This window comes from Natrix helvetica (assembly GCF_964273705.1).
Source record: "Natrix helvetica genome assembly, chromosome: 4".
NCBI classification, from domain to species: domain Eukaryota; kingdom Metazoa; phylum Chordata; class Lepidosauria; order Squamata; family Natricidae; genus Natrix; species Natrix helvetica.
In genome coordinates this window covers 69,400,627-69,425,059 of record NC_138550.1, presented here as the reverse complement: position 1 = coordinate 69,425,059, position 24,433 = coordinate 69,400,627, and the positions used below count along the sequence as shown (strand labels likewise).

At 45.6% G+C, this 24,433-nt stretch overlaps 1 protein-coding gene across 12 annotated transcripts in view; it reads left to right on the top strand.

The window, feature by feature from the left end:
* The window catches only part of PCDH1 (protocadherin 1), a 251,980-nt gene that overhangs the window by 72,061 nt on the left and 155,486 nt on the right, over window positions 1-24,433 (top strand). For 11 of the 12 annotated variants that reach the window (XM_081950421.1, XM_081950423.1, XM_081950419.1 and 8 more), the window contains exon 2: window positions 13,323-14,134. In XM_081950421.1, the coding sequence (XP_081806547.1) occupies window positions 13,340-14,134 (795 nt within the window). In that variant the 5' untranslated portion in view covers window positions 13,323-13,339. Of the gene's footprint in view, window positions 1-9,030; window positions 9,060-13,322; window positions 14,135-24,433 lie in introns of those variants that run through there. The other variant, XM_081950414.1, reaches the window with a different exon arrangement.

Here is a 24,433-nt window from a genome sequence, read left to right as displayed (position 1 = left end):
GCCCTTTCCTTAAGTTTGCTTTGTTTAAGTTTCCTAAAATAATGGGCAGTGAATCTGGGTATTTGGCTTCAGCCTTCATAATCTGGTCATCTAGAGTTCCTAATGCCTTGTTTACACAAACTTGTGGAGGAACATACACAGGAATTAGGAGAAATGAAGAGAGTAAAACAATTTACGGTTGATAAGTAAAGATCCTTAAGTTTTCATCACAGAATTTATATATTATATCCTGAGACCAGCTGTTGCTGATGTATAAGCATAAGCCTCCTCCCTTCTTTTTACCTGATGATTCTGCAATTCTGTCTGCTCTATGTATCTGAAACCTTGGGATTTGCATGCTGTTATCATCACTTTCCTCATTTAGCCAGATTTCGGTGAAGTAGAGGGCTGCTGAGTTGTAAAAATCAGAATTGCATCTGTTTAAAAGGAGCATTTCATTCATCTTATTAGCAAGTGAACACAAATTGGTCAGAAAGATTAAAGGCAGAGGGGTTTTATTCTCCCTATTCCTTAAATCTATTGAAAATTTCCGCCCTTTTACCTCGTCTCTGTCATCTCTTCCATTTGTTTTTGATAAACCATTGCTCTGGGAAATTTGCTTCTTCCTGTGTTAGAATCTCCTCCCAGGTTGTAAAGACAGGTGTGGGGGGGAGATTAGAGAAAGCTGCTCCTTAAAGAAACATTCCTTAATTCTTAGCAGATGGTCTCAAATCCGTAGTGAATCGCAGAGAATAATAAAAAATAAAGAAACCATTAGAGAGCATTTCACCAAGGGAGCCTTTGGCGATGCCATCTTGGATCAAATACAAGCTTCTGCTACTTTAACCTTATAATAAAAGTAGTATTAATATTCATACAGGGCTGATAAGAGGGAGAAAGAATGTATTTGGATTCTAGATGCAGGAAAAGATATTTGGAATATCTTATTTAGTGGAACTACTCTGAATCTGGTCATGAGAAAAAGAGTGACCAGTGATTATGCTCCATACCTTAACAATGATAATAGGCAATGAGCCCCAAAACAAAGGACACTTTTTTGCCACGTAAGGTTTATTTTTAGTGCCAGTTGCTATGTAATAAAAAAGATTAAATTTGTTAGCTGTAGGATTCTGGGTTGCCTGACTTGTTTTTTGGGCATTCTCCTAGGCACTGCTTGGAGTGTCCAAGCACGGGTTAACTTCAGCTTGCTGCCCAAGGACTGAGTTCAAGATTCTTGTAGCTCCGCCTCTTGCTCCCCTCAGAGGCTCAGTTTTTAAAAATTCAGTCGCCCTACAGGACGCTTTTTGGGGAGATCCAGCCCTTGTGCAGCAAGCTGGACCCTCTAGATAGTGTAGTGTAGCTCCTTTTAATTTAAGTTTGTGTCTTTTAGCTAGCTCCTCTGTAGTTTGCTATTTTTTCTTCCTTTCATCTCGTTTGTTATCTGAACTTAAACGCGCGAAGCAGGCTGCTGGAGCGTGGCTGGCTCTCACAGGTCGCGATTGCAGCCGCACAGCGGGGGGGGCAGCTCGCTTAACGATCGCTGGTGAGTCTTTGTGGGACAGGTAGGAAGTTAGGGTCCCCAACGCAGGGAGCATTAGGCTTCTCAGACTGCCCCCGGTGTCGTTTCAGGCGCAAGCGCACGCATGCCTGCCATTTTGTCTCCGAAATTGGCACGCTTTTCTCCCGGGCTTTCTGCCTTTGCCGCGCAGCCTGCTTTCACCGCAGATCTCCGCAGAGGGCATCCTTAACTTCGGGCCTTGCTCCGGGCTGCCAGGCATGCCCCCTTCCCATCTGTTTTTTTCCCAAGCAGCTGCAGGGGTTTGTTTTGGCCATTGTCAGGCCATTCGGCCTTGCCTTTGACAGTGCGGAACTGCAGGCGCCTGGCCTTCCTCAGCCGATGCCATTTTCCAGCCCCACTTGCATTGAGTCTCTGAGGGCCTCGAGTTGTGAACTTGCCACCACCGAAGGACTTCCCTCAGCCTCCTTCGCATATGCTCCTGCAAACCGTCACAGGCTCTCCTCTTCAGCCAGCGGAATGGAGAAGCTGGTCCCACCGTCACTAAATGCAGCAGACCCAACCCTGCTGCCAAAGGTGATGGGGTGGGATGCCCAGCTAAAGGTAAACACCCCAGCATTAGGAATCCCTCTAAGCCTGCTGAAAGAATGGCTGAAAGACGCCAGAAGGCCCTTGAGAAGCAGTTCCAGAAGGCCCAGTCGGTGCAGCAGCAGCAACCTATAACTCCCACACCCAGGGAGGAGGGGGCAGGACCTTCCCTACCCACCCTGCCAGCTGAGGAGGATTTTGGGTTCTTTCCCAACCCATCCAGGGCTTCCCTTGGGTCCCCCTGCCATTCTATTCCATCCTGTTTCTGGTCCCCAAATCATCCAGGGGAGTAAGGGCAATACTGGACCTCAAGAAATGCAATGTGCACCTGAAGTACAAGCGCTTCAAGATGCAGTCCCTTCAAACCATTCTGGGCTGCGTCAGGCAGGACGATCTTTTAACCTCTATAGACTTGAAGGAGGCGTACCTGCATGTTCCAATCCATCCAACGCATCACAAGTTCCTGAGGTTCCAGTTTGCCAACCAACACTTCCAGTACAGAGCCCTCCTCTTCGGCCTCTCGTTGGCTCCATGCACCTTCACCAAACTACTAGCCGCCATCGCTGTGCATCTTCGATCTCTCCCAGTAAGACTGGAATGCTACCTGGACAACATCCTCATCCACTCGTCATCAAGGGGGCAGGCCAAGAGGGATCTGGACACCACCATCCAGGTCCTGCAACTCCACGGGTTCTCGGTCAACCTCGCCAAGAGCCACCTGACCCCAACTTGCAGAATCCAATATCTTGGCACGGTGATTGAGTCCAGGGACTGCAAGGTCTTCCTCACACAGGAGAGAGTGAACAGTATCAGGTCTCTTGTGAGGACCATCCATTCAACGGGGTCAGCGTCGGTCGTCTCCCTCTCCCAGCTTTTGGGGAAACTGGTGTCATGCATCTCGGTGGTTCCATGGGCACGACTACATACACGAGAACTCCAGTGGTTCCTGCTGCCGTTCCAGAGACGCAAGGCCAGCAGCTCCAGAAGGGTGGTGCATCTTCCTCCCAATGTACTACGCTCCCTCAGGTGGTGGCAGACGGTCGCCCTTCTCAAGGGCTGTTACTTCAAGGAACTGGAGTGCCTAGTCATAACAACGGATGCCAGCCTCTTCGGTTGAGGTGCTCACTTTCAGAATCGAGTTGTCCAGGGCAGGTGGTCGCAGGCGGAGCTCGCCCCCAACATAAACTGGCTGGAGCTCCGGGCCACCAGACTAGCCTTACACCACTTCCATCGTCAGGTCAAAGGCCGCAATGTGCTAATTCTAACCAACAACATCGCTACGAAGGCGTACATTAGGGCAGCACGCGGTCTCTGGCCCTGATGACAGAGGCGGAGGCTCTGAGCCATTGGGCGGAGAGGTACCTAACATCGCTACAGGTGGACCACATATCGGGGGAGGACAATGTGTCGGCGGACTGGCTGAGCAGAACCACCATCCAGAGCTCAGAGTGGCGTCTCCACCCAGCGTTATTCCTTCAGCTGTCATATAGGTTCGGCTTCCCGAAGGTCAACCTCTTCACCACCCCAGCCAACATGCAGCTTCCCCGATACTTCACCAGGTTCCAGTGTCCTGGGGTGGAAGGCACAGATGCTCTTCGATCCTGCTACCACCCGGCCTGCTGTACGTCTTTCCACCTCTCCCTCTAATCCCTCTGGTAATCAGGAAAATTCTCACAGAGGGGGCGGAGGTGTTGCTTGTGACTCCACACTGGCCGAGGCGATCCTGGTTTGCCGACCTTGTCAGCTTGTCAGTGACTCAGCACTGGCGCATACCTCAAGAGCAGATCTCCCTCAGCCAGGGGGCCGTTCAACATCCGGAGCCCCAGTGGCTGCAACTTGCCATTTGGCACTTGAAGGGGACATCCTGAGGCTCAGCGCATTCTCTGACAAGGTCATTCATACCATCCAGGCATCCCTGCACTGTCAGGATCTTCGAGGCAACTTGGTCATCTTTCTCACGCTGGTGTTTGGAGCATCAAGTCGTCACCACCTCTGCCACCATTCCACAGATCCTGGACTTTTTGCAGGAGGGCTTGGACAAAGGCCTTGCGCCCAACACCCTTAGGCGACAAATGGCCGCCTTGACCACCATCCTGTCCATGAATTCTCAGTTGCCGTTTAGCAGACATCCACATGTGCGTAGCTTCCTTGTCCTCCCACAATTCACAGGTATCTGACTTGGGACTTGTCTGTCGTTTTGCGGTCTCTGTCCGCAGCTCCCTTCGAGCCACTTCGATCTGTTGGGCTGCGTCACCTGACTCTAAAGATGGCCTTTCTCATTGCCATCACCTCAGCGCGTAGAATCTCCGAGATGGCCGCCCTCTCGGTCAGAGGTGACCTTTGCATCATACACTCTGACAGAGTCATCCTCAGACTGGACCCGGCATTTATGCCGAAGGTCAACAGTGTATTCCACAGATCACAAGAGGTGGTCCTTCTGGTTTTTTGCCCGTGTCCCAGAACCCAAGGGAGCACGGGTGGCATAAGCTTGATGTTCGTCGGGCAGTCCGAATCTGCATGAAACAAGCAGCTCCTTTCCGCAAGTTGGAGGCGTTCTTCGTGTCCTTCCAACCCGCATCCATGGGCAAGAAGGTCACCTCTTCCACCATAGGGCGCTGGATAAGAGTGTGTATCCAGCTGGCCTATGAACAACAAGCTAGACCGGTCCACCCTCGTATTACAGCTCACTCAACAAGGAGCACGCAACTTCGGCTGCGTGGGCCACGCAAGCACCCATTGAAGAGATATGTCGGGCCGCTACGTGGTCGAGCCCATCTCCATTCATAAAACATTACAGGCTGGATGTTTTTGCCTCGGCTGAGGCGTCATTTGGAAGAAAAGGTTCTGCAAAGAGTGATCGTGAACCCCACGGCATTGGACAATTCTTCTTCCCTCCCCAGGATGGCATAGCTTTGGCATGTCCCGTGCTTGGGCACTCCAAGCACCACCTAGGAGAATGACCGTTGGCTTACCTGAATGGTCGTTCTCTAGGCGCTGCAGGAGTGTCCAACCCCACCCTGAATGTGGCCGTGGGGTCATTTCCATCATTGGGGGACATGGATCATCGCCATAGGCAGGTCACTTGGGACTTATCTTCGTTTTTTAAAACTGAGCCTCTGAGGGGAGCAAGAGGCAGAGCTACAAGAATCTTGAACTCAGTTCTTGGGCAGCAAGCTGAAGTTAGCCCGTGCTTGGACACTCCTGCAGTGCCTAGAGAACGACCATTCAGGTAAGCCAACGGTCAACTACTGAGATATCTGCCAGCAAGGATGGAGGTAGTGAGTCTATTTTGTTTCCCATAATATGACTGAGCCAGAATAATTCTGATGGAGGAATTTTTCAAGGAATCTCTATGTCAGAATGATTCTGATATAGAGATTCCTTGATGCAGGAGCAGTTAAGAGAAGAGACAAGATAATTATTCTTGGGAAAGGGAAGGTATGAGAAAGAAACACAAAATAATCTCTTGGTTCAGTTTGGCATAAAATGAGTCAGGGAAACACTCAGGCTTTCAAGATTTTGTTATACCCTACAATAATAAAATAGTATTTGCTGTATCTGTTTACTGAACTGAACTACCTTGAAGAGCTGAATTTGCTCTGTCCTGGAGCATTTCAGCACATTCTGTTACAAACGTTTTATCTTTTCTGATGCAGTAGAGCAGTATAACAACACTGTCCTTAAATTAGTTAATCAATTAAATTTATTCACCTCCTATATCACTGTTTGGGGCGCCTCTGGGCAAAATCTTTTCAGTTTCTCCTCCATCAAGAAATAAAGTTGTATTTGCAGCAGATGTAGTTTGAGTCTTCTTCAAACACAAGGCAAACATTACATCTAGTTTGCAGATTATGATGCTTATTCATATTGCTTTCAGTTTTCTCCTTCAATTCCCCTAGCAAATTTCCACACATACTTTCTGTGGTTTTTTGTTATGATTGGAAAGTCAAAGAAGCTGAAAGAAAAATATTACAAAGAAAAATATAGAAGAAAAAGAAAAGCCCCTCCCCTTTTCATCCAAACTTCATCCGATGCCTGGAGGCTGTGCGGATCTGGATGAGGAGGAACAGGCTCAGGCTCAATCCCTCCAAGACTGAGTGGCTGTGGTTTCCATCATCCCGATTTGTACATCTTGTTCCATCTTTGACGATAGGGGGAGAAATCTTAGCCCCCTCAGAGAAGTCTCGCAATCTGGGAGTCCTCCTGGATACGCGGCTTAGTTTAGAAGAACACCTGATGGCCGTGACCAGGGGGGGCTTTTACCAGGTTCGCCTGGTACGTCAGTTGCACCCCTTCCTGGATCGGGATGCTCTGTGCACAGTCACTCATGCCCTCATCCTTTCTCGCCTGGACTACTGCAACGCTCTCTACATGGGGCTACCCTTGAAGAGCACCCGGAGGCTTCAGCTGGTCCAGAATGCGGTCCGCGCGGGTTGTCATGGGGGTACCTAGGTGCTCCCATGTTACACCCCTTTTAGGCGGCCTGCACTGGTTGCCGGTTGTTTTCCGGGTACGATTCAAGGTATTAATTATGACCTTTAAAGCACTCCATGGCTTAGGCCCAGGGTACCTGCGAGACCACCTACTGCCACCAGTAGCCTCCCACTGTCCAGTACGATCCCACAGAGTTGGCCTCCTCAGGGTCCCGTCGGCCAGGCAGTGTTGGCTGGTGACTCCCAGCGGGAGAGCCTTCTCTGGAATGAGCTGCCTCCGGAGCTTTGCATAATCCCCAACCGCCGGTCCTTCCGACGCGCCCTAAAAAGTTGGCTTTTCCAGAAAGCCGGCCTGGCCTGTTAATTTTAACTTATTTTAAATGTATTGTTTTTTTTAAAATTCGGTTTCTTTTTTTTGGATATGGATTTAATCTTTTTTAACTTGTGGGATGTGTGTTTTTTAATGTTGTACGCCGCCCTGAGTCCTTTTGGAGAAGGGCGGCATATAAATCCAAATAAACCAAACCAAACCAACCAAACCATTGGCAGTCCTATTTGTTTCCTTATTTGCTTGTTAGGTGAATTTACCCTTCAAACCTGATATCTTTATATTTCTCCTTCACCTAGATTGAGGAATGCTATAAACAGACATAATATAATAGCATGCTCCAGTCAGGCATAGTGAGCTCAGGAAAGAATCAGTAGAATCAGTAATCAGTCACCAACATTCAGGAAACCATCAGCAGCAGTTAGTACTTACTCAGTAGCAGCAAAGGTTCAGCAGTGTCCCTCCCTGTTCTTTTTTATTTTTTTTTTTATTTTATGTATTTCATCAAACATGAATTAGATAACAGATATATGCATAAACATGATTATGAATACATGAAATGGATACAAATACAAGGGAATATTAGGATAGGGACGCTAGGCACTCTGGTGCGCTTATGGCAGTTAATACCTGCAAAAGGAGGAAGATGCAGGAAGCTACAAATTAGTTAATATGATATAGATAACTAGGAAGATTCTGTGACTGACTGATAAAGTGCTGCCATTAGTATCTGGTTGAACATTTGATTGTGTGCCTCCAGGTCATTGTCTACACATAGACTTTGTTCAAGATAATTTGTCTTCAGTGAGGTCTTGTAGTTATCAATGCACATTCATTGTTGCTGTAATCAAGTCCATCCACCTTGCTGCAGGTCATCCTATTTTTCCCCCTTCCACTTGCCCTAGCATTATGGGCTTCTGAAGGTAACCGTGTCTTATTATTTTGCAATATATCCAAAATATGGAAGTTTGAGTCTGCTCATTTGTATCTGGATTGATTTGTTCTATGATTTATTTGGTTAGTTTTCCTTGGTTTTCCATATGGTATTTTGGTATTAGAGTCATCAGAGAAAACCATTGCATCCTTTCCAAACTTCATTACTACCCTACAAAGGGGTAGCCTAGAGGGCAGGGGTGTCAAACTCACGTCGTTACATTGTTATCACGTGAGGTATCACAACTTTCTTCCTTCGCTAAACTGGGATGGGCGTGGCCAGTGTATGATGCATCCAGTCCACAGGTCATGCGTTTAACACCCCTGCTATAGGGTATTTCTTGACTGCTGATTTTTTTTGGTTACTGAAAATTGATCCTAAAAGGCAGAAGTTAACCCACCACTTCAGTGTCTTCATTGTCACAGGTTGCTGTACCTAATGTCACTAGTTTGATCTTCTTTATATCTTTTCATTTTGCTCCTTGTTTTTCATTATTTGAGCCTGCAGAATTTTTTTTGTTCAGTATCAGAACCGAGCATAGCCCAAATTATTGATATTCTGTCCTCTAATTTGAAATCATGCTTCTCATCTTCCAACCTAGTTTCTCTCAATATATTTTCAGCAGGTACTTGAATACAGCCTTATAACCAGACACAAAGATAGTTTTCTTCACATGTCATCACTCTGCTGAACAAATAATTCAGCATTGTCTCATCATCTCATCTTTCCTACTATCTTCTTCTATTGGTTTATTATGATTTATCAAATTGTTGTTTGCAACTTACAATGAATTATTGTGACTATGATTTAAAATCTGTGATCTATTACTTACTGCTAATATGTACACTGTGAGCTTATGCACCAGAGAAAAATAAAGTATTTCATTCCATTCCATTCTCCCCTCCCCTCCTCTCTCCTCCCCTCCCCTCCCAGCTCTGGTTCAACCCTAGCAAGGTGGACTGGCTTTGGGTTTTTTTTCCTAACACATCTCCCGATGTGTTAATTTTGATTCTTGATGGAAGTACCACTTCCCTGGTTAAAGCAGGTTTACAATTGGATGATTTTCCTGGATTCATGACTCTTGCTCAAAGAGCAGGTGGCAGCCATGGCTAGTGTGAATTTTTTTGCAGGTTCATCTTATATACCAGTTCTATTCATCTCTGAACTGAAAGGTCTTGTTGATGATGCCTTTGTTTACTTCCAGTCAGACTACTATAATGTGATCCAAATTAGATTGCCCTTGAAGAGCACTTGAAGTTATACCAGGTCCAGAATGTAGAGGTATGCAGTGTTGCCTCCTTGTACTTTATGTCTACATTACACCACTGTTGCACATGCCATATTGGCTCTTAGGTTTTTTTTTCTGGGTGCAATTCTAGGTGCCGTTTTTTACCTTTAAAACCTAACCTTTAACTTTAAGCAGTCACTAAATGAATGGCTGTAAGTCAAGGACTATCCATGTTACTATTTGCTATAAATAAAAAGCTGATACTTTAACTAATACTGCATCCTACTCCATGAAAAGAAGTTGGAAGCTATTGCTTTTGGGTATTTTTCTTTTCTTTTTTCTCTTTTATTTCATCCCCTCTTTCATCCCCTTCTGTGTGCTTCTTAGAAAATCCAAGCATGGGTTATTTTCTGTCTATTTGACCAGAGACTGAGAAACAAAACCTTTGGCCATGCCTCTTCCTCTCGGCTGAGCCCAGTTTTTCTTCTCAGTCTGTCTAGAGAGACACATGAATTTGATTCTCCATGCTTGCATTTTTCTAAACAGCTTCAAAACTTGCAAAGTAGACAGACTTCATTGCGGCAGAGGGTCTTTCATCCCCTTGCCGAGGCAATGCTTGTTGTTCAACCGCTGCGACTGGCACACAGTCAGTCTGCATCGATGATGATTTTGCGCTGCAGAGGAACGGCAAATTGCTGCCAAGCCGTTCAAGGCTTTTCGGGCCTTTTAAAGGCTGTATCCAATCTTCATAGCTGCGGGCTTCCTCCACACCTCGAGGCTTCAATTGTAGGACCGAGGCTTCGGCTCCTACTTCTACTTCAGCTCCTGTTTTCGTGCTTGCAAGCCGTGTTGTCGGTTTCGCACCATTTCTTCTGGCTGGCAGTGATCCACTGTGAGTTATTTACTCTCTCTCTTAGGTCGTTCGAAGAGCAGAGTAATATTTCTGATCCACTAGCCAGCATTGCATTTGAAGGGGGTCTTCCCAGGCTTGGGAAAGGCAAATTTGAATTACAGCTCGAGCGGGAAAATCAAATAGCACTAATGGTTGGACCATTTTCAAAATGGTAGACCGATCTTGGCCTGCAAGCAGCAGCCCAGCTGAACCTTCTCCCGGGTAGCAAAGGTCATCTTCAAGGGGGGCTTCAGACAAGCCCCAGGCCCCAGATTCCAGGAGAGCTTCATCAGCCTCTGAGAAAGATGCAAAGAGGAGGTAAAGGGCCTTGGAAAAGTACTTCTTGAAGGCCCAGAAACAGGCAGAAGCAGTCAGGGCTCCCAGAATTCCAGTGAGCAGGCCCAAGGTTTCCCACCCATTGGAGACAGAACTGCCCTCGCAGATTCTGGAAGATAGCCAGTTAAATTGGTCACCCAATGATACCAATGAGATGCATCCCTTTCAGGCAGCCTCTTATGAGGAGGATTTTGCTCGACTCTCTTGCCTGGCATCTGCATGATTGTAACCCACTTTGGCTACTAGGCCTTCTGCCCCGATAACTACCTTTACTCCCACAGCAGCGGGACTCCGCTCTGGGGAGGATCAGGGCCCTATTCTCTCCCAAAAATTGTGTAACATCATCGCTGAGACCGTATCATAGGCATAGTCAGCACTGCTCCACAGAGGCTTTCCGTGCCACCTACCACTAGGGCTCCCTTGATTATCGGGCCTGCAATCCCAGACTCAAACTCGGCTGACTTACTTGCAGGATCCCCATTCACCACCCGCTTCCCTTCGTAGTGAGGTTTCGATTATGGGGGAAGATGATCCAGGGGATCAAGACCTATCTGAGGATGAAGGCCTCATCCCAGACAAACCTTCGTTTACAGGGCTGTTTTGTCCTGCCCTATTCAAGACCTTACTCCAGCGATGGCGAACCTTTTTTGGCTCACATGCCATAAGTGGGGGGAGCGCAGGGGGGTAGTGTGCGGGCGTGCCGCATCCATAATGCAATGTGCGACCCCCCCAGTGCGCATGCATGCACTACAGGCGCGACCCTCCATTTTTTGCATGCTGTTTTTGCCCTCCCCAGGCTCCAGAGGCTTTAAAACAGCCTCCCCCGCTCCCCCGGAAGCCCTCCAGAGGTTTGAGGGACCTTCAGGACGTTTCCCTGAAGCCTCTGGAGCAGTCAAAACGAACGTCCGAGCAAACCGGAAGTGACTTCCGGTTTGCTCCGAGGGTCGTTTTGAGCGCTCTCAAGGCTTGAGGGACCTTCAGGACGCTTCCATGAAGCCTCCGGAGCAGTCAAAACGAACGTCCGAGCAAACCGGAAGTGACTTCCGGTTTGCTCGGAGGGTCGTTTTGAGTGCTCTGAAGGGATGAGGGAACTTCAGGACGCTTCCCTGAAGCCTCCGGAGCAGTCAAAGCAGTCTGTTCCCGAACTTCTGGTTTGCCCGTAGGGTTGGTTTTTTGCGCTCCGGAGGCTTCAGGGAAGCTCATGAAGCCTCCGGAGGGCCTTTGGGGAGGAGGCGGGGGAGGCTCTTTTCGCCCTCCCCAGGCTCCTATAAAGCCTCTGGAGCCTGGGGAGGGCGAAAAATGGCTTTAAAAAGGGTGAACTCAGCTGGCCAGCGCACACATGCGCGCTGGCCAGTTGACAGGGCAGCGCCTCACGTGCCCTAACAAATGGCTCCGTGTGCCACCTGTGGCACGCGTGCCATAGGTTCGCCATCACTGCCTTACTCTTTAAGGCCAAAGCAACGGTCAATATGGGGCGGCAAATAAACCGACAAATTCATCCCCAGCTCCTCAAGAACCTAACGATCTACTGTTCACAGAGCCAGTGATGGAACAAGAGGTCATTCCTTCCCCAAAACTATTTGTAGATGTCATTCAGCAACAATGGCTCCATCACTGCCCCTAGTGGGATCAATAGTAAGATGTATGGGGTGGATCAGTACTTTGAAGAACTCCTTAAAGTTCCAACTGTGGATGCTCCTCTTGCCACTCTGGCATCTTCGGCCATCCTCCCTTCTGACACAGCAGAAGGTCTAAAAGCGGAGGATAGGAAGGTGGAGATGTCTTCTCACAAGATGCTCCAGGTGGTCACCTGGGCGATTAGATCAGCCACAGCAGCTTCCTTCTTTAATAGGGCATTCTAGCTCTGGCTCCACCAGATGCGGGCCCAGCCCTTTTGTGGGTCTAACTACCATCCATTTCGCCGGTCTAAGTTACTTTCAATCTGGTCACCCCATTGGCGGTTGATTAGCACTATTCACCAGCCAATGGCAAGAGACCACTACAGATGCTTGGGCTCTGCAAACAGTGAGGCTCGGCCTCACTCTAGAATTTTGCTCCATTCCCCCGAGACGCTTCATCTGGTACCCCATTCCCAGAGACAACGTCAAAATGTCATTAGAAACATCAAAACGTTGTTATAAACCGAGAATGGTCACTAAACAATTGTTTGTAAATGGAGGGCCATCTATACATTCTTTATTATGAGATCAAGCCTATGGCTCATCTCAGTTGAGATGAGACCCTGTCTGTTTGCTGTAGAGTTGACATGAACTCAGACATAAATTGTAAGTGCAGGCATGCCTATGATTTTTTTCTAGGACAAAACTTTCTGGGAAACCTCGTAAAGAAGGATATTCCACAATATACTAGGACCACCTTGGTTTATTGAGTCACCTGATGCCAAAATCCTAGCTATGTTAATATGAGATTAATATGGGATATGGCAGTAAATAAGTAAATAAATATTGCTTCATGAGAGAAAAGGCTGATCATGTTGTATTAAAAAGACATTACATTTTAACAATAGGAAAAATAAATTTTTAAGGAAATCAGTTCATTTATCTGTAGTAATTTCTGAAAAGTGATGCAGAGATTTTCATGAGAGGTTGCTTTTGTGTATTCTACGCAGTATGCATTTGTAATGTGTATTTTTTTAAAGTTTTTGTATGCAGAGTTATATCATGGATTTCTTTTTGATACTGTAAATATTCTTGATGTTTTCTATTTTAGATGGAACTCTGCAAAGTTACAATAGTCAAGGTGACAATAGATTTCCTTTATTTGCATTTTTATTAAAGATGACAGTTTATCATATAGTGAGTAAGGTGTTGAAGCAATAGTAAATGTGGCTTTTTCCGGAGCCAGGCAGGTGTGACTATTCTGGTATCGAGGTTGAAGTGATTCACACTTATGAAACTGGGAGTGCTTTCTCTATATTCAGGAAGAAACTGGGAGTTCTTTTTTATTATTATTCTGTATATAGTCCACAGCAGCTACTGTACGTGCTACTTTATATAAAAATTAAATGAAGTTTTCTTGACTAGAACTTTGCTGTTGTTTATGATCTGTTTTATTTTCTTTCTTTCAGTTTCATCAGAGTTCAAAATGCAGCAGTTGGTTTCTTGCCTGGGTGTGTGGTTTTTCCTCCAGCTTCCCAACTTTGGTTCTGGAACACGTGTTGTCTACAAAGTACAGGAAGAGCAGCCACCCAATACACTCGTTGGAAGTTTGGCAGCAGACTATGGCTTCCCAGATGTAGGCCATCTCTATAAATTAGAGGTGGGTGCCCCCTATCTGCGTGTGGATGGCAAGACTGGTGATATCTATACAACAGAAACCTCCATTGATCGGGAAAGCCTGAGAGAATGCCAGCACTTGTTCCCAGGAGATCCTTGTGTTCTGGAGTTTGAGGTTTCTATCACAGACCTGATGAACAATAGCCCTCGTCTACTGGAGGGACAGATTGAAGTTATGGACATCAATGACAATACACCCAACTTCGCATCTCCTGTCATCACATTAGCCATTCCTGAAAATACCAATATTGGTTCACTTTTCCCTATTCCATTGGCCATGGATCGTGATGCTGGTGCCAATGGTGTTGCTTCCTATGAACTCATGCCTGGTTCAGATGCTCAGAAACTATTTGGCTTGCAAGTAGCAGAGGATCAAGATGAGAAACAGCCACAACTAATTGTAATGGGAAACCTAGACCGGGAGCAGTCAGAATCTTATGACTTAACTATCCGGGTTCAAGATGGAGGTAGCCCACCACGTGCTAGCAGCGCTTTGTTGCGGATCACCATTTTGGACATGAATGATAATGCACCAAAGTTTGAGAAACCATTGTATGAAGCTGAACTTTCAGAAAATAGTCCTATTGGTCACTCTATACTGCAGGTGAGCCCTTTTTCAGTAGAAGAGTCTAGACATATATAATTCTGGATTTAGAATTTGAATACTTATTAATTTCAAAATATGAAAAGGATTATGTATCTAGGTATTTTGCATGCTTTACTTATTACTTTCCTAACATTTTAGAGACTTGATGTTATTTGAGGTTTGAATCAGTCAACAGCTTTTGTCCATCAGTAGATGTGCTTTGCAAACAATAGTCTGTGAGGATGAGTTGGGAATTTTGTAGTGAAATTCACTGGAATTAATGGAGAAATAGCGTAATTTTTCCTTTTTCTCAACTTCTTCATATAGTTCAATACCACTTAAAACTGCTACGTCCATCAACAATAGCATCTGATTCCACCTGGTTACATCAGATCGCAGGGCAGTAAGATTTCATTATTTAGCATAACTGGGATCACCAGCCATTGTTTTCTCTTCCTGCTAATCAATTTCATTAAATATGATTTTGTCCTTTATATTATTTTTATCACGCTATAAATATATTAAATATGAGCAAATATTTATCTGTTGAGGCTTATATATTCAGAAATAATAATAATCAACTTCCTAACAGTGAGAACAATTTACAAGCAGAACAGCTTGCCGTCAGAGATTGTGTGTCCTTCACCACTGGAGATTTTAAAGAAGAGATTAGATAGTCATATATCTGAAATGGTATAAGGGAGGGGTGTTAAACTCAAGGCCCATGGGCCATATCTGGTCCACGGGGCTGTCCTGGTCTACCCAATGTGAAGAGGAAAGATTGGGCCAGCATGGCTTTGGCTGGGTCTACCCAGAGGTGCTGAACAGCAGAACAGCTGCAAGAGCCAAGCCAGACCTTTCCACTGTCCAACATGCCAATGGGAGCGCTTCTGTTAGGCCAGCCAGCCCCCCTGCTGGGCTTTTGTGTTCAGTGCTCAGCCAGGGGAGGGGAGCATTTCCCCATGTCACCCCTTCTTTCTCTTGGCCTCGCCAAGTGAGGTGGAAGGCCAGGCTTGGAGGATGGTCCCCACCCCGCAAGATCCGCCCTCACCGTTCTATCCCAGCCCTCTTTGCTGGCGGCAACAGCAAATATAGCACGATGAAGGCAGAATTCTGTTGCCGCTTCACTCCCACACTAAGATTCTGGCGATCACCACCGCCATGACAGGGTGACAGCTCTTTCATCCTTCTGCCATGACAGGGCGCCACAGCAGAGGAGTGAAAGAGCTGCATGAGTTGCATTGTGGCTCCACGTCATAATGGGCTTCAGGAGGAGGAGGCGACCCTGTCTCTCCCATTATGAAGTACATGAGTGAAAAAGTTCACTCAAATCAATTCCAACTTCGTAAGATCTTTTTCTTTTGTGAGAAGTTGGAATTGATTGAGTGAAATGCAATGGAAAAACACGATTGGAGCTCGGCTGGGGTCTGCGTGCCCACAGAGAGGGCTCTACATACCACATCTGGCATGCATGCCATAGGTTTGCCATCACAGTCCGCAGTCCCTTCCAGCTTTATTCTGATTGATTGACATTTGGCTAAACCAAAGCAACCTTTTCCTATCTTAAATAATTATCACTATTCCAGGGATGGGTTCCCGCAGTCACTACTGCTGGTTCGCTTGTGTGCACCGCACACGTATGTGCTTGATGCACATGCACAGCAGGAAAAAAAGATGGTGCCGCCTATGGCGCTGCCCAGAGAACCAGTTTGGGGGCGTGGCAGGCCTGGGTCGCTGCCGGTTCCAGTGACTGAGGCCGCCAAACCACAACTGGTTCAGCTGAACAGGGTCGAACCGAGCCAGTAAGAACTCAGGAGGTGGGGTGGAGAGCAATCCTTGATCTGAAGCATCTCAACCGGTGTATCATCTACAGACGATTCAAGATGGCCTCCCTGAGATCCATCTTACAAGGTATCAGGAAGGGGGACTACCTTGCACCAATAGGCCTCATTGAGGCATACCTGCACATCCCGATACTACCATCCCACCGCAAGTACCTTAGGTTTGCTCAGGAGGGGTCCCATTAGCAGTGCTGGGCATTACCCTTTGGGCTGGCCTCAGCCCTGAGATCATTCACTAAAGTCTTGGCAGCATTGGGGCTTGCCTATGGTCCATCCCGGTGAGACGCCAATGCTACTTAGATGACGTCTGGTGCAGGCCCAGTCCTACAACCAAGTAGTTTACGACTTTTATCTTACTATTCGGACACTACAACATGTGGGGGTTTCTGTCAATTTCCCAAAGAGCCACCTCATGCCCTCTAAGAGAATTAAGCACCTGGGAACAATTATAGACTCGGGCGTGGGTTTGGTTTTCTTGTCCCAGGACCGCTGGTCCAACCTACAGAAATAAATTCGTAAGGTGCATTCCAGGTGGGTAGTACCCATTGTAGACCTTTCACAGCTGTTAGGCATGATGATTTTGTGCATTGGAATAGTGCCCTGGGCATGCCTTCACACCAGGACATTACAGTGGGCCTTAATCTCATATCAACAACATATGGTGAGCAAATTACCTTTGGCCATGCCAGTGTCTCCTCAGGCCTGCCTGTCACTCCAGTGGTGGCTCTCCACAGCACTCTCTCAGGGATCAGAATTCAGAGAGCTGACGAGAGTAACAGTAACCACAGATATGAGCCTTTTTGGCTGGGGGGCGTTGATGGAGTCAAAACTGATGCAGGGGCATTGAATTGCCACAGACCTGCGCCACAATATAAACTGGCTTGAGCTGAAGGCAGCTCGCCTGACGCTTCACCATTTTCAACCAAATTTACAACGCAGGGACGTGTTACTTCTCACTGAGAACATCGCCACCAAGGCACACATAAATAGGCAGGGCGGCACGCACTCGAAGGCCTTGTGGCCAGAGGCACACAAACCCATCACATGGGTGGAGGGACACTTGGCCTCTACTGTAGTAGACCATATCTCAAAGACTGCCAACCACCAAGCAGACTGGCTCAGTCGGACCACCGTGGACCACGGGGAGTGGCAGCTCCATCCAGATATGTTTTGTCGCATTTGTCACCGATTTGGGAATCTGGTGATGGACCTGTTCATGACACAGGCGAATACACAAGTTCCCCGCTTCATTTCAAGATACCCGACCAGAGGGGCGGAGGACATGGATGCATTGCGCTGCAGCTGGCCGAGCAGTCTCTTGTACACCTTCTCCCCCTCCACTTCTTGCAGGGACCATCAGGAAGATAGAGTCAGAGGGGGTGGAAGTAATTTTAATAGCACCAAATTGGCCCAGGAGACCGTGGTATGCGGACTTTTTTTTTAAATAATTTTTATTTTGCCACCCTTCTCCCAAAGGACTCAAGGGGCCTACAACATTAAAAAACACATATCACAAAAGTTAAAAGGAAATTAGATAAATATCCCCCAAAACCTAAACCCAATTAATATGACAATAACATTTAAAAAATTAGATAAAATTAACAGGCCAGGCCGGCTTGCTGGAAAAGCCAACTTTTTAGGGCGCGTCGGGAGGACCGGAGGTCAGGGATTATGCGAAGCTCCGGGGGCAGCTCCCACAGAGAAGGCTCTCCCCCTGGGGGTCACCAGCTGACACTGCCGGCCGACGGCACCCTGAGGAGGCCAACTCTGTGGGATCGTACTGGACGGTGGGAAGCTACTGATGGCAGTAGGTGGTCTCACAGGTACCCTGGGCCTAAGTCATGGAGCGCTTTAAAGGTCATGGAGCGCTTTAAAGGTCATAATTAATACCTTGAATCGCACCCGGAAAACAACCGGCAACCAGTGCAGGGGTGTAACATGGGAGTACCTAGGTGCCCCCATGATAACCCACGCGGCCGCATTCTGGACCAGCTGAAGCCTCCGGGTGCTCTTCAAGGGCAGCCCCATGTAGAGAGCGTTGCAGTAGTCCAGGCGAGAAAGGACGAGGGCATGAGTGACTGTGCACAGAGCATCCCAAACCAGGAAGGGGCGCAACTGACGTACCAGGCGAACCTGGTAAAAGGCCCCCCTGGTCACGGCCGTCAGGTGTTCTTCTAAACTAAGCCGCGTATCCAGGAGGACTCCCGGATTGCAGGCCCTCTCTGAGGGAGGTAAAATTTCTCCCCCTATCATCAAAGATGGGACAAGATGCACAAATCGGGATGACGGAAACCACAGCCACTCAGTCTTGGAAGGATTGACCTTGAGCCTGTTCCTCCCCATCCAGATCCGCACAGCCTCCAGGCATCGGGACATCATGTCGAGGGCATCGTTTGGGTGGTTTGGGGTAGAGATGAAAAATTGGGTATCATCAGCATATTGATGATACCGTACCCCAAAACCACGGATGATCTCGCCCAGCGGTTTCATATATATGTTGAACAGGAGGGGTGAGAGAACCGACCGCTGGGGCACCCCACAAGTGACGCGCCTGGGGGTCGATCCCTGCCCGACCAACGCGACCAATGCCGTCTCCGTGCTGTACCCGGGCTTGAAACCCGACTGAAACGGATCCAGGTAGACAGCTTCATCCAGGTACTGGGGAAGCTGACGTGCTACCACACTCTCGCCAACCTTTGCTACAAAGCGAGGATTGGAGACCGGACAATGGTTGGCTAAAGAAGCTAGGTCCAGGGAAGGCTTCTTAAGGAGGGGCCTCACCATTGCCTCCTTCAAGGCGGTGGGAAAGGGCCCCTGTCTCAATGAAGCGTTTGTAATCGCCTGGAGCGAGCCTCGTGTCACCTCCCGGGAACCTGAAACTAACCAAGAGGGACACGGGTCCAGCACACCAGTGGCAGCACTGAGTCTCCCCATAATCCTGTCCATGCCCTCGGGGGTCACAGGGTCAAACTCATCCCAGATTGTCTTCACAAGTTTCATCCCCGTTGGCTCGCCCAAATCTACCCAGTCAGAGTCCAAGCCTGTCCGGATCTGAGCTATTTTATCCTGCAGATACTGAACAAATTCTTCCCCCCCCTTAAAATTTGGTTTAAAAACCCTTGTAAAAAACCCCTAGAAATCTCTTCTTTGCATGCCACCTCTTGGGATCCCAAGATCCCGTCATTAAGGAAGCGTTTTTATTAAAAGAGTTTTGTACAAACAGATTTTCCCCCTTTTCACCCCCCCGCCATACAATGTAAATCTCATACAAATGTTATGCCCCCCCCAACCCCCCCGCAAAAATTCACATTCAAATATTATACCAAATACTTTGCCCCCTCCCCTCCCCCCGTCTTAAAGTAAATTACTCATATTACTCCTGGTGCGCCAATTGCGCACCCTACTGGACCGGAGTGCCCTGCGCACGGTCACTCATGCGCTGGTGACGTCTCGCCTGGACTACTGCAATGCTCTCTACATGGGGCTTCCCTTGGGACGCATCCGGAGACTGCAGCTAGTTCAGAACGCAGCCGCGCGGGTTATTATGGGGAGTACACGTTACTCCCACGTAACACCTCTCCTGCGCGAGCTGCACTGGCTACCTGTGGCCTTTCGGGTGCGTTTCAAGGTATTGATCACCATCTTTAAAGCGCTCCATGGCACAGGACCTAGTTATCTGCAGGATCGCATCCTACCACACTCGTCCCTGCGACCTATCCGCTCACACAGGGAGGGGCTCCTCCTGGTGCCGTCCGCTAGGCAATGCCAGCGGGCGACACCTAGGAGTAGGTCCTTCTCTGTGATGGGCCCAACCCTCTGGAACGACCTCCCCCCTGACATTCGAACTACCACCGACCTCCGTTCCTTCCGTCAAAAGTTAAAGACTCACCTATTTCAATCAGCTGGCCTGGCACTTTCTTAGTTTTACCTCCCGGGGATTTATTTTAATTGGGTTTGGGGTTTTAATTGGGATGTTTTTAGGTATTTATTTCTTGTACAGTCTATCTCCCCCTCTAAATGTATTTTAAATGTATTTTATTGTTATGACTGTATTTTATTTGCATTGACTGTACACCGCCCCGAGGCCCTTTTTGGGAGAGGGGGCGGTCTAAAAATCTAAGAAATAAATAAATAAATAAATAAATAAATTGTATCCCCTCTCCTCCCAACAAACACAATATAAATTTCTCTTAGATTAATAATAGCACATTGATCCCATTTTCTAAGCTAATTTCACATATATAACTCTTAATATAAATTTCTCCTAAAATAACATTGTTTCATTAATCCCATCTTCTAATTTATTCATACATATATATTACCCCGCCCTCCACCCTAACCCTCCCGCACCTCCCACACAAACCCACCCCCCTGACTTCCGCTGTATACCACTCTAACAAGTCCAAACATCCCGTATATTATTTACTCTGATCATCTATCAATCTAAGCATTCTTACCTAAAGGCTACATAATAACTCCTAGTCTGGTATTTATTCTCTATATAATCAATCCATTTTACCCATTCCTGTGTATAATCCTCCTGTTTCTGAGCTTTTAAGAAAGCTGAAATTTTTGCCATTTCGGCGAACCCCGCCACCTTCTGAATCCATTGATCAATTGTCGGTAAAAAATCTTTTTTCCAATGTTGCGCAATCAACAACCTAGCTGCTGTAATCATATGCAAGGCCAATTTTGTTTCCCCTTTGGTGAAATCCTTAACTATACCCAGTAAAAACATTTGCGGAGTGAATTGTATTCTTTTCTTAAATACATTCTGCATAGCCCACCATATTTTTATCCAAAAAGCTTTAACCTTGTTACAAGTCCACCATACATGAAAAAAGGTAGCATCTAGACACCCGCATCTCCAACATTTTGGTTGAACATTTGGGTACATGCATGATAATTTTTTAGGATCTAAATACCATCTGTAAAACATTTTATAAAAGTTCTCCCTTAAATTCTGTGACTGTAAATTTAACATTCTGAACCCATATTTTTTCCCACGTTTCCAACATAACCACTTCACCAAAATTCTGAGCCCATTTAATCATACAATCCTTAACCAATTCACTTTCTGAGTCTCTTTCTAACAATACATTATATATTCTTTTAACTTGTTTTGGGCCAGTCTCTTTTATCTGCTTAATCAGTTCCACTTCTTTATCCATAAAACCGACCCTGCGATCTTCTTCCCATCTCTTCTGTAGCTGTATGTAATGTAACCAATTTAAAGTAATTCCTTCTTCCAACAGCTGTTCCAAAGTTTTCAACTTCCATTCGTCCCCATCAGCGATAAGCACATCTTTATATAAACAACCCCCGAGTGACTTAATATTCATAATCCCCATGGTGTCTGCAAGATCCAACCAAAGCGGTATCTTATAATCCCAATTGGGCCGGTGCTTCTTCCATATTCTCATCAAGGCACTTCGGAGAACATGATTGTTAAACACTTTATCCACCCTATCTTCATAAAAAAGATATGCATGCCATCCCAGAACAAGATCATGGCCTTCTATATTCAGCAATTCCATTTTTCTTTTCCCAAACCAATCTGCTACATGCGTTAGTACCGCAGCTTCATAGTACAATAGAAGGTTTGGGAGTCTGAGGCCACCTCTTTCACGAGTATCTTGCATAATCTTCATCTTTACTCTCGGTTTTTTCTCCTTCCAAACAAATTTATTTAATATTGTTTGCCAATTTAACAAGGTTTTAGCTGATTTAAGCACCGGAATCATCTGGAATAAAAAGATAAATCTAGGTAGAATGTTCATTTTGATTGCTGAGATCCTTCCAAGCAAAGACAATTGTAACTTTTTCCACACTTCAAGATCTTTCTGTATTTTTTGCCACAACACTTCATAGTTATTTAAGAAAAGTTTTGTATTTGATTCTGATATTTGTATTCCTAAATATTTGACTTTAGAAACTATTTCAAAACCTGCTAAACTTACAAGTCTCTTTCTTTGAGTCTCTGTCATATTTTTAAGCATCATTTTCGTTTTGTTTTGATTTAGTCTAAACCCAGACACCATGCCAAATTCTACTATAATATTTTTCATCTGGATTATTGATTTCAAAGGATGTGAAAGGGTAACAACCAGATCATCGGCGAATGCTCTAGTTCTGTATTCCTTTTGCCTGATAGCTATGCCATCTAAGGATTTTGAGTCCCGAATTGCGTTCAACAAGACTTCCAAAGTTAAAATAAATAACAATGGGGATAATGGGCAACCTTGTCTTGTGCCTTTTTGTATCTCGAAAGTTGTTGCCAAATTTCCATTAATAATAAGTTGTGCATTTTGTTGCTGATAAATTGCTCCAATCGCCTGCCGAAATCGTGGTCCCATATCCATCTTTTCCAAAGTCTTGGTTAGAAAGTTCCAATTCACTCGATCGAAGGCCTTCTCTGCATCCAAGAAAACCAGCACTGCAGAGATCTGCTTATTCTTATCAAGATAGTCAATTAAGTCTATGAGTTGCCTTACATTCTCCTTCATATGTCTTCCTTCAATAAATCCTGCTTGATCATGATGAATAATCTCTTGAATAACCGGCATCAATCTGTTGGCTAGTACCTTAGCAAATATTTTATAATCTGTGTTCAGAAGAGATATCGGCCTGTAATCCTCTGGTTTCTTAGGGCCCTCTTTGTCTTTAGGTATCAATGAGATAAAAGCCGCTTTCCATGAGGAGGGTATTTTACCTCCTTGTTGTATATTACAAAATAGTTGTGTAAGATATTCAATCATTTCCAGTTGTAAAGTTTTATAATACATTGCAGTCAAACCATCTGTCCCTGGAGCCTTGGCTAGTTTAAGTTGATTTATAACTAAAGTGATCTCATCAGCAGTTATCGGACGTTCCAGATTTGCCTTTTGAAGCACAGAAATTTTAGCAACCCTTTTTCCTTCCAAAAAATCATCTATTGACTTGTTCTGTATATTATCCTGTACATATAGCTTAGTATACAAATGATTTTTTAATCAAATCTTGTTGATATACCGTCTTCCCTCCATACTCAATTTTATCAATAATTCTATCATTCGTGTTCCTTCTCAAAGTATAAGCCAACCACCTACCAGGTTTATTAGCGTTAGCAAAGGTGTTATGTTTAGCAAATTGTAAGTTAGTTGCTGTTTGTTCTGCTATAAGCATCTGAAATTGGTCTTTCAACAGCTTTAGCGCCATCTGGAGCGCCTGGTCATTCGGGTTTGCTATAAGCAGCTGTTCCTTGCTTTTTATTTCATCTTTCAGTTCCATTCTCCTTTTCTGTCTAATTTGTTTATGTTTAAAGTTCATATGTATCAGGACCCCACGCATATAAGCTTTACTTGCATCCCAAACTGTTTCAATGGGAGTACCCTTATTCATGTTAAGACTGAAAAATTCCTTCATGTGTTTTTTAAGTTCATCAACATTTTTTTCGTATCTAAATAAATTTTCATTTACTCTCCAAGCCCTTCTTGACCTCTTCCCTAATTCAATTTGTAACCACACCGGACTATGATCGGTAAGTGTCCTGGAAAAAATCTTGGATTTCTTAGCTTTAGGAAGTAGATCCGGTGTTAACAAAAAGAAATCAATCCTTGAAAAAGATTTATGTCTATCTGAGTAGAAAGAAAAGTCCATCTCATTTGGATGTTGTGTCCTCCAAACATCTTTTAATTTCAAGTCGTCTTGTAAATCAAAAAAAGCCTTTGGTAATTTGGTAGTGAATTTAGTCTTTGTACTCTTATCTATCCTTGGAGAAATCACTCCATTCCAGTCTCCCATTATTAAAATACTCTTAAAGTTCCAGTCTAAGATTTTTAAATGGAGCATCTTATAAAAGCTTTCTTGGCGTTGATTTGGTGCATATATTCCTAGCACCAAGATGGGACCAAAGTCTGTGTCAAGTTGAATTGCTATATATCTACCAGCGTCATCCGCCTCTATAACTTTAGTTGAAAATCTTTTATTTATATATATCACCACACCATTTTTCTTTACCAAATCAGAGGCAGCATAAGATGTTCCCAATTTTGAATTCACTAAATATTTCTGGTCTTGCAGCCTAATATGAGTCTCTTGAAGGCAAACAACATCATTATTAAATTGCCTCAAATAGTAAAATATTTTTTTCCTTTTTTGTGGGGAGTTCATTCCATTCACGTTCCAAGATAATAGCTTAAGCATCTTTGGATCTGGTCTGGAGCGTTGAAAGCATTTGCTGAAGGTCTCTCTCCACAAGACTAATCTTCGGCCCTGCTCCTCCCATGGCTCCGGTTTGCTTCTTAACTTCTTTCTTAGCACATTGTGTTTGGGGATCGACGCGTTTGTGAGATTCTAGCATTTGTCTAGTCGTGGATCTAGTAATACGTTGTTCAACAGGTTTAAGTATCGGCATTTCAGTGAGAGACTTAGACGGTCCTTCTTCCAAGAAGGAACTCAACAGAGATCCAGAGGGGTCCACTCCACCTACAGCACC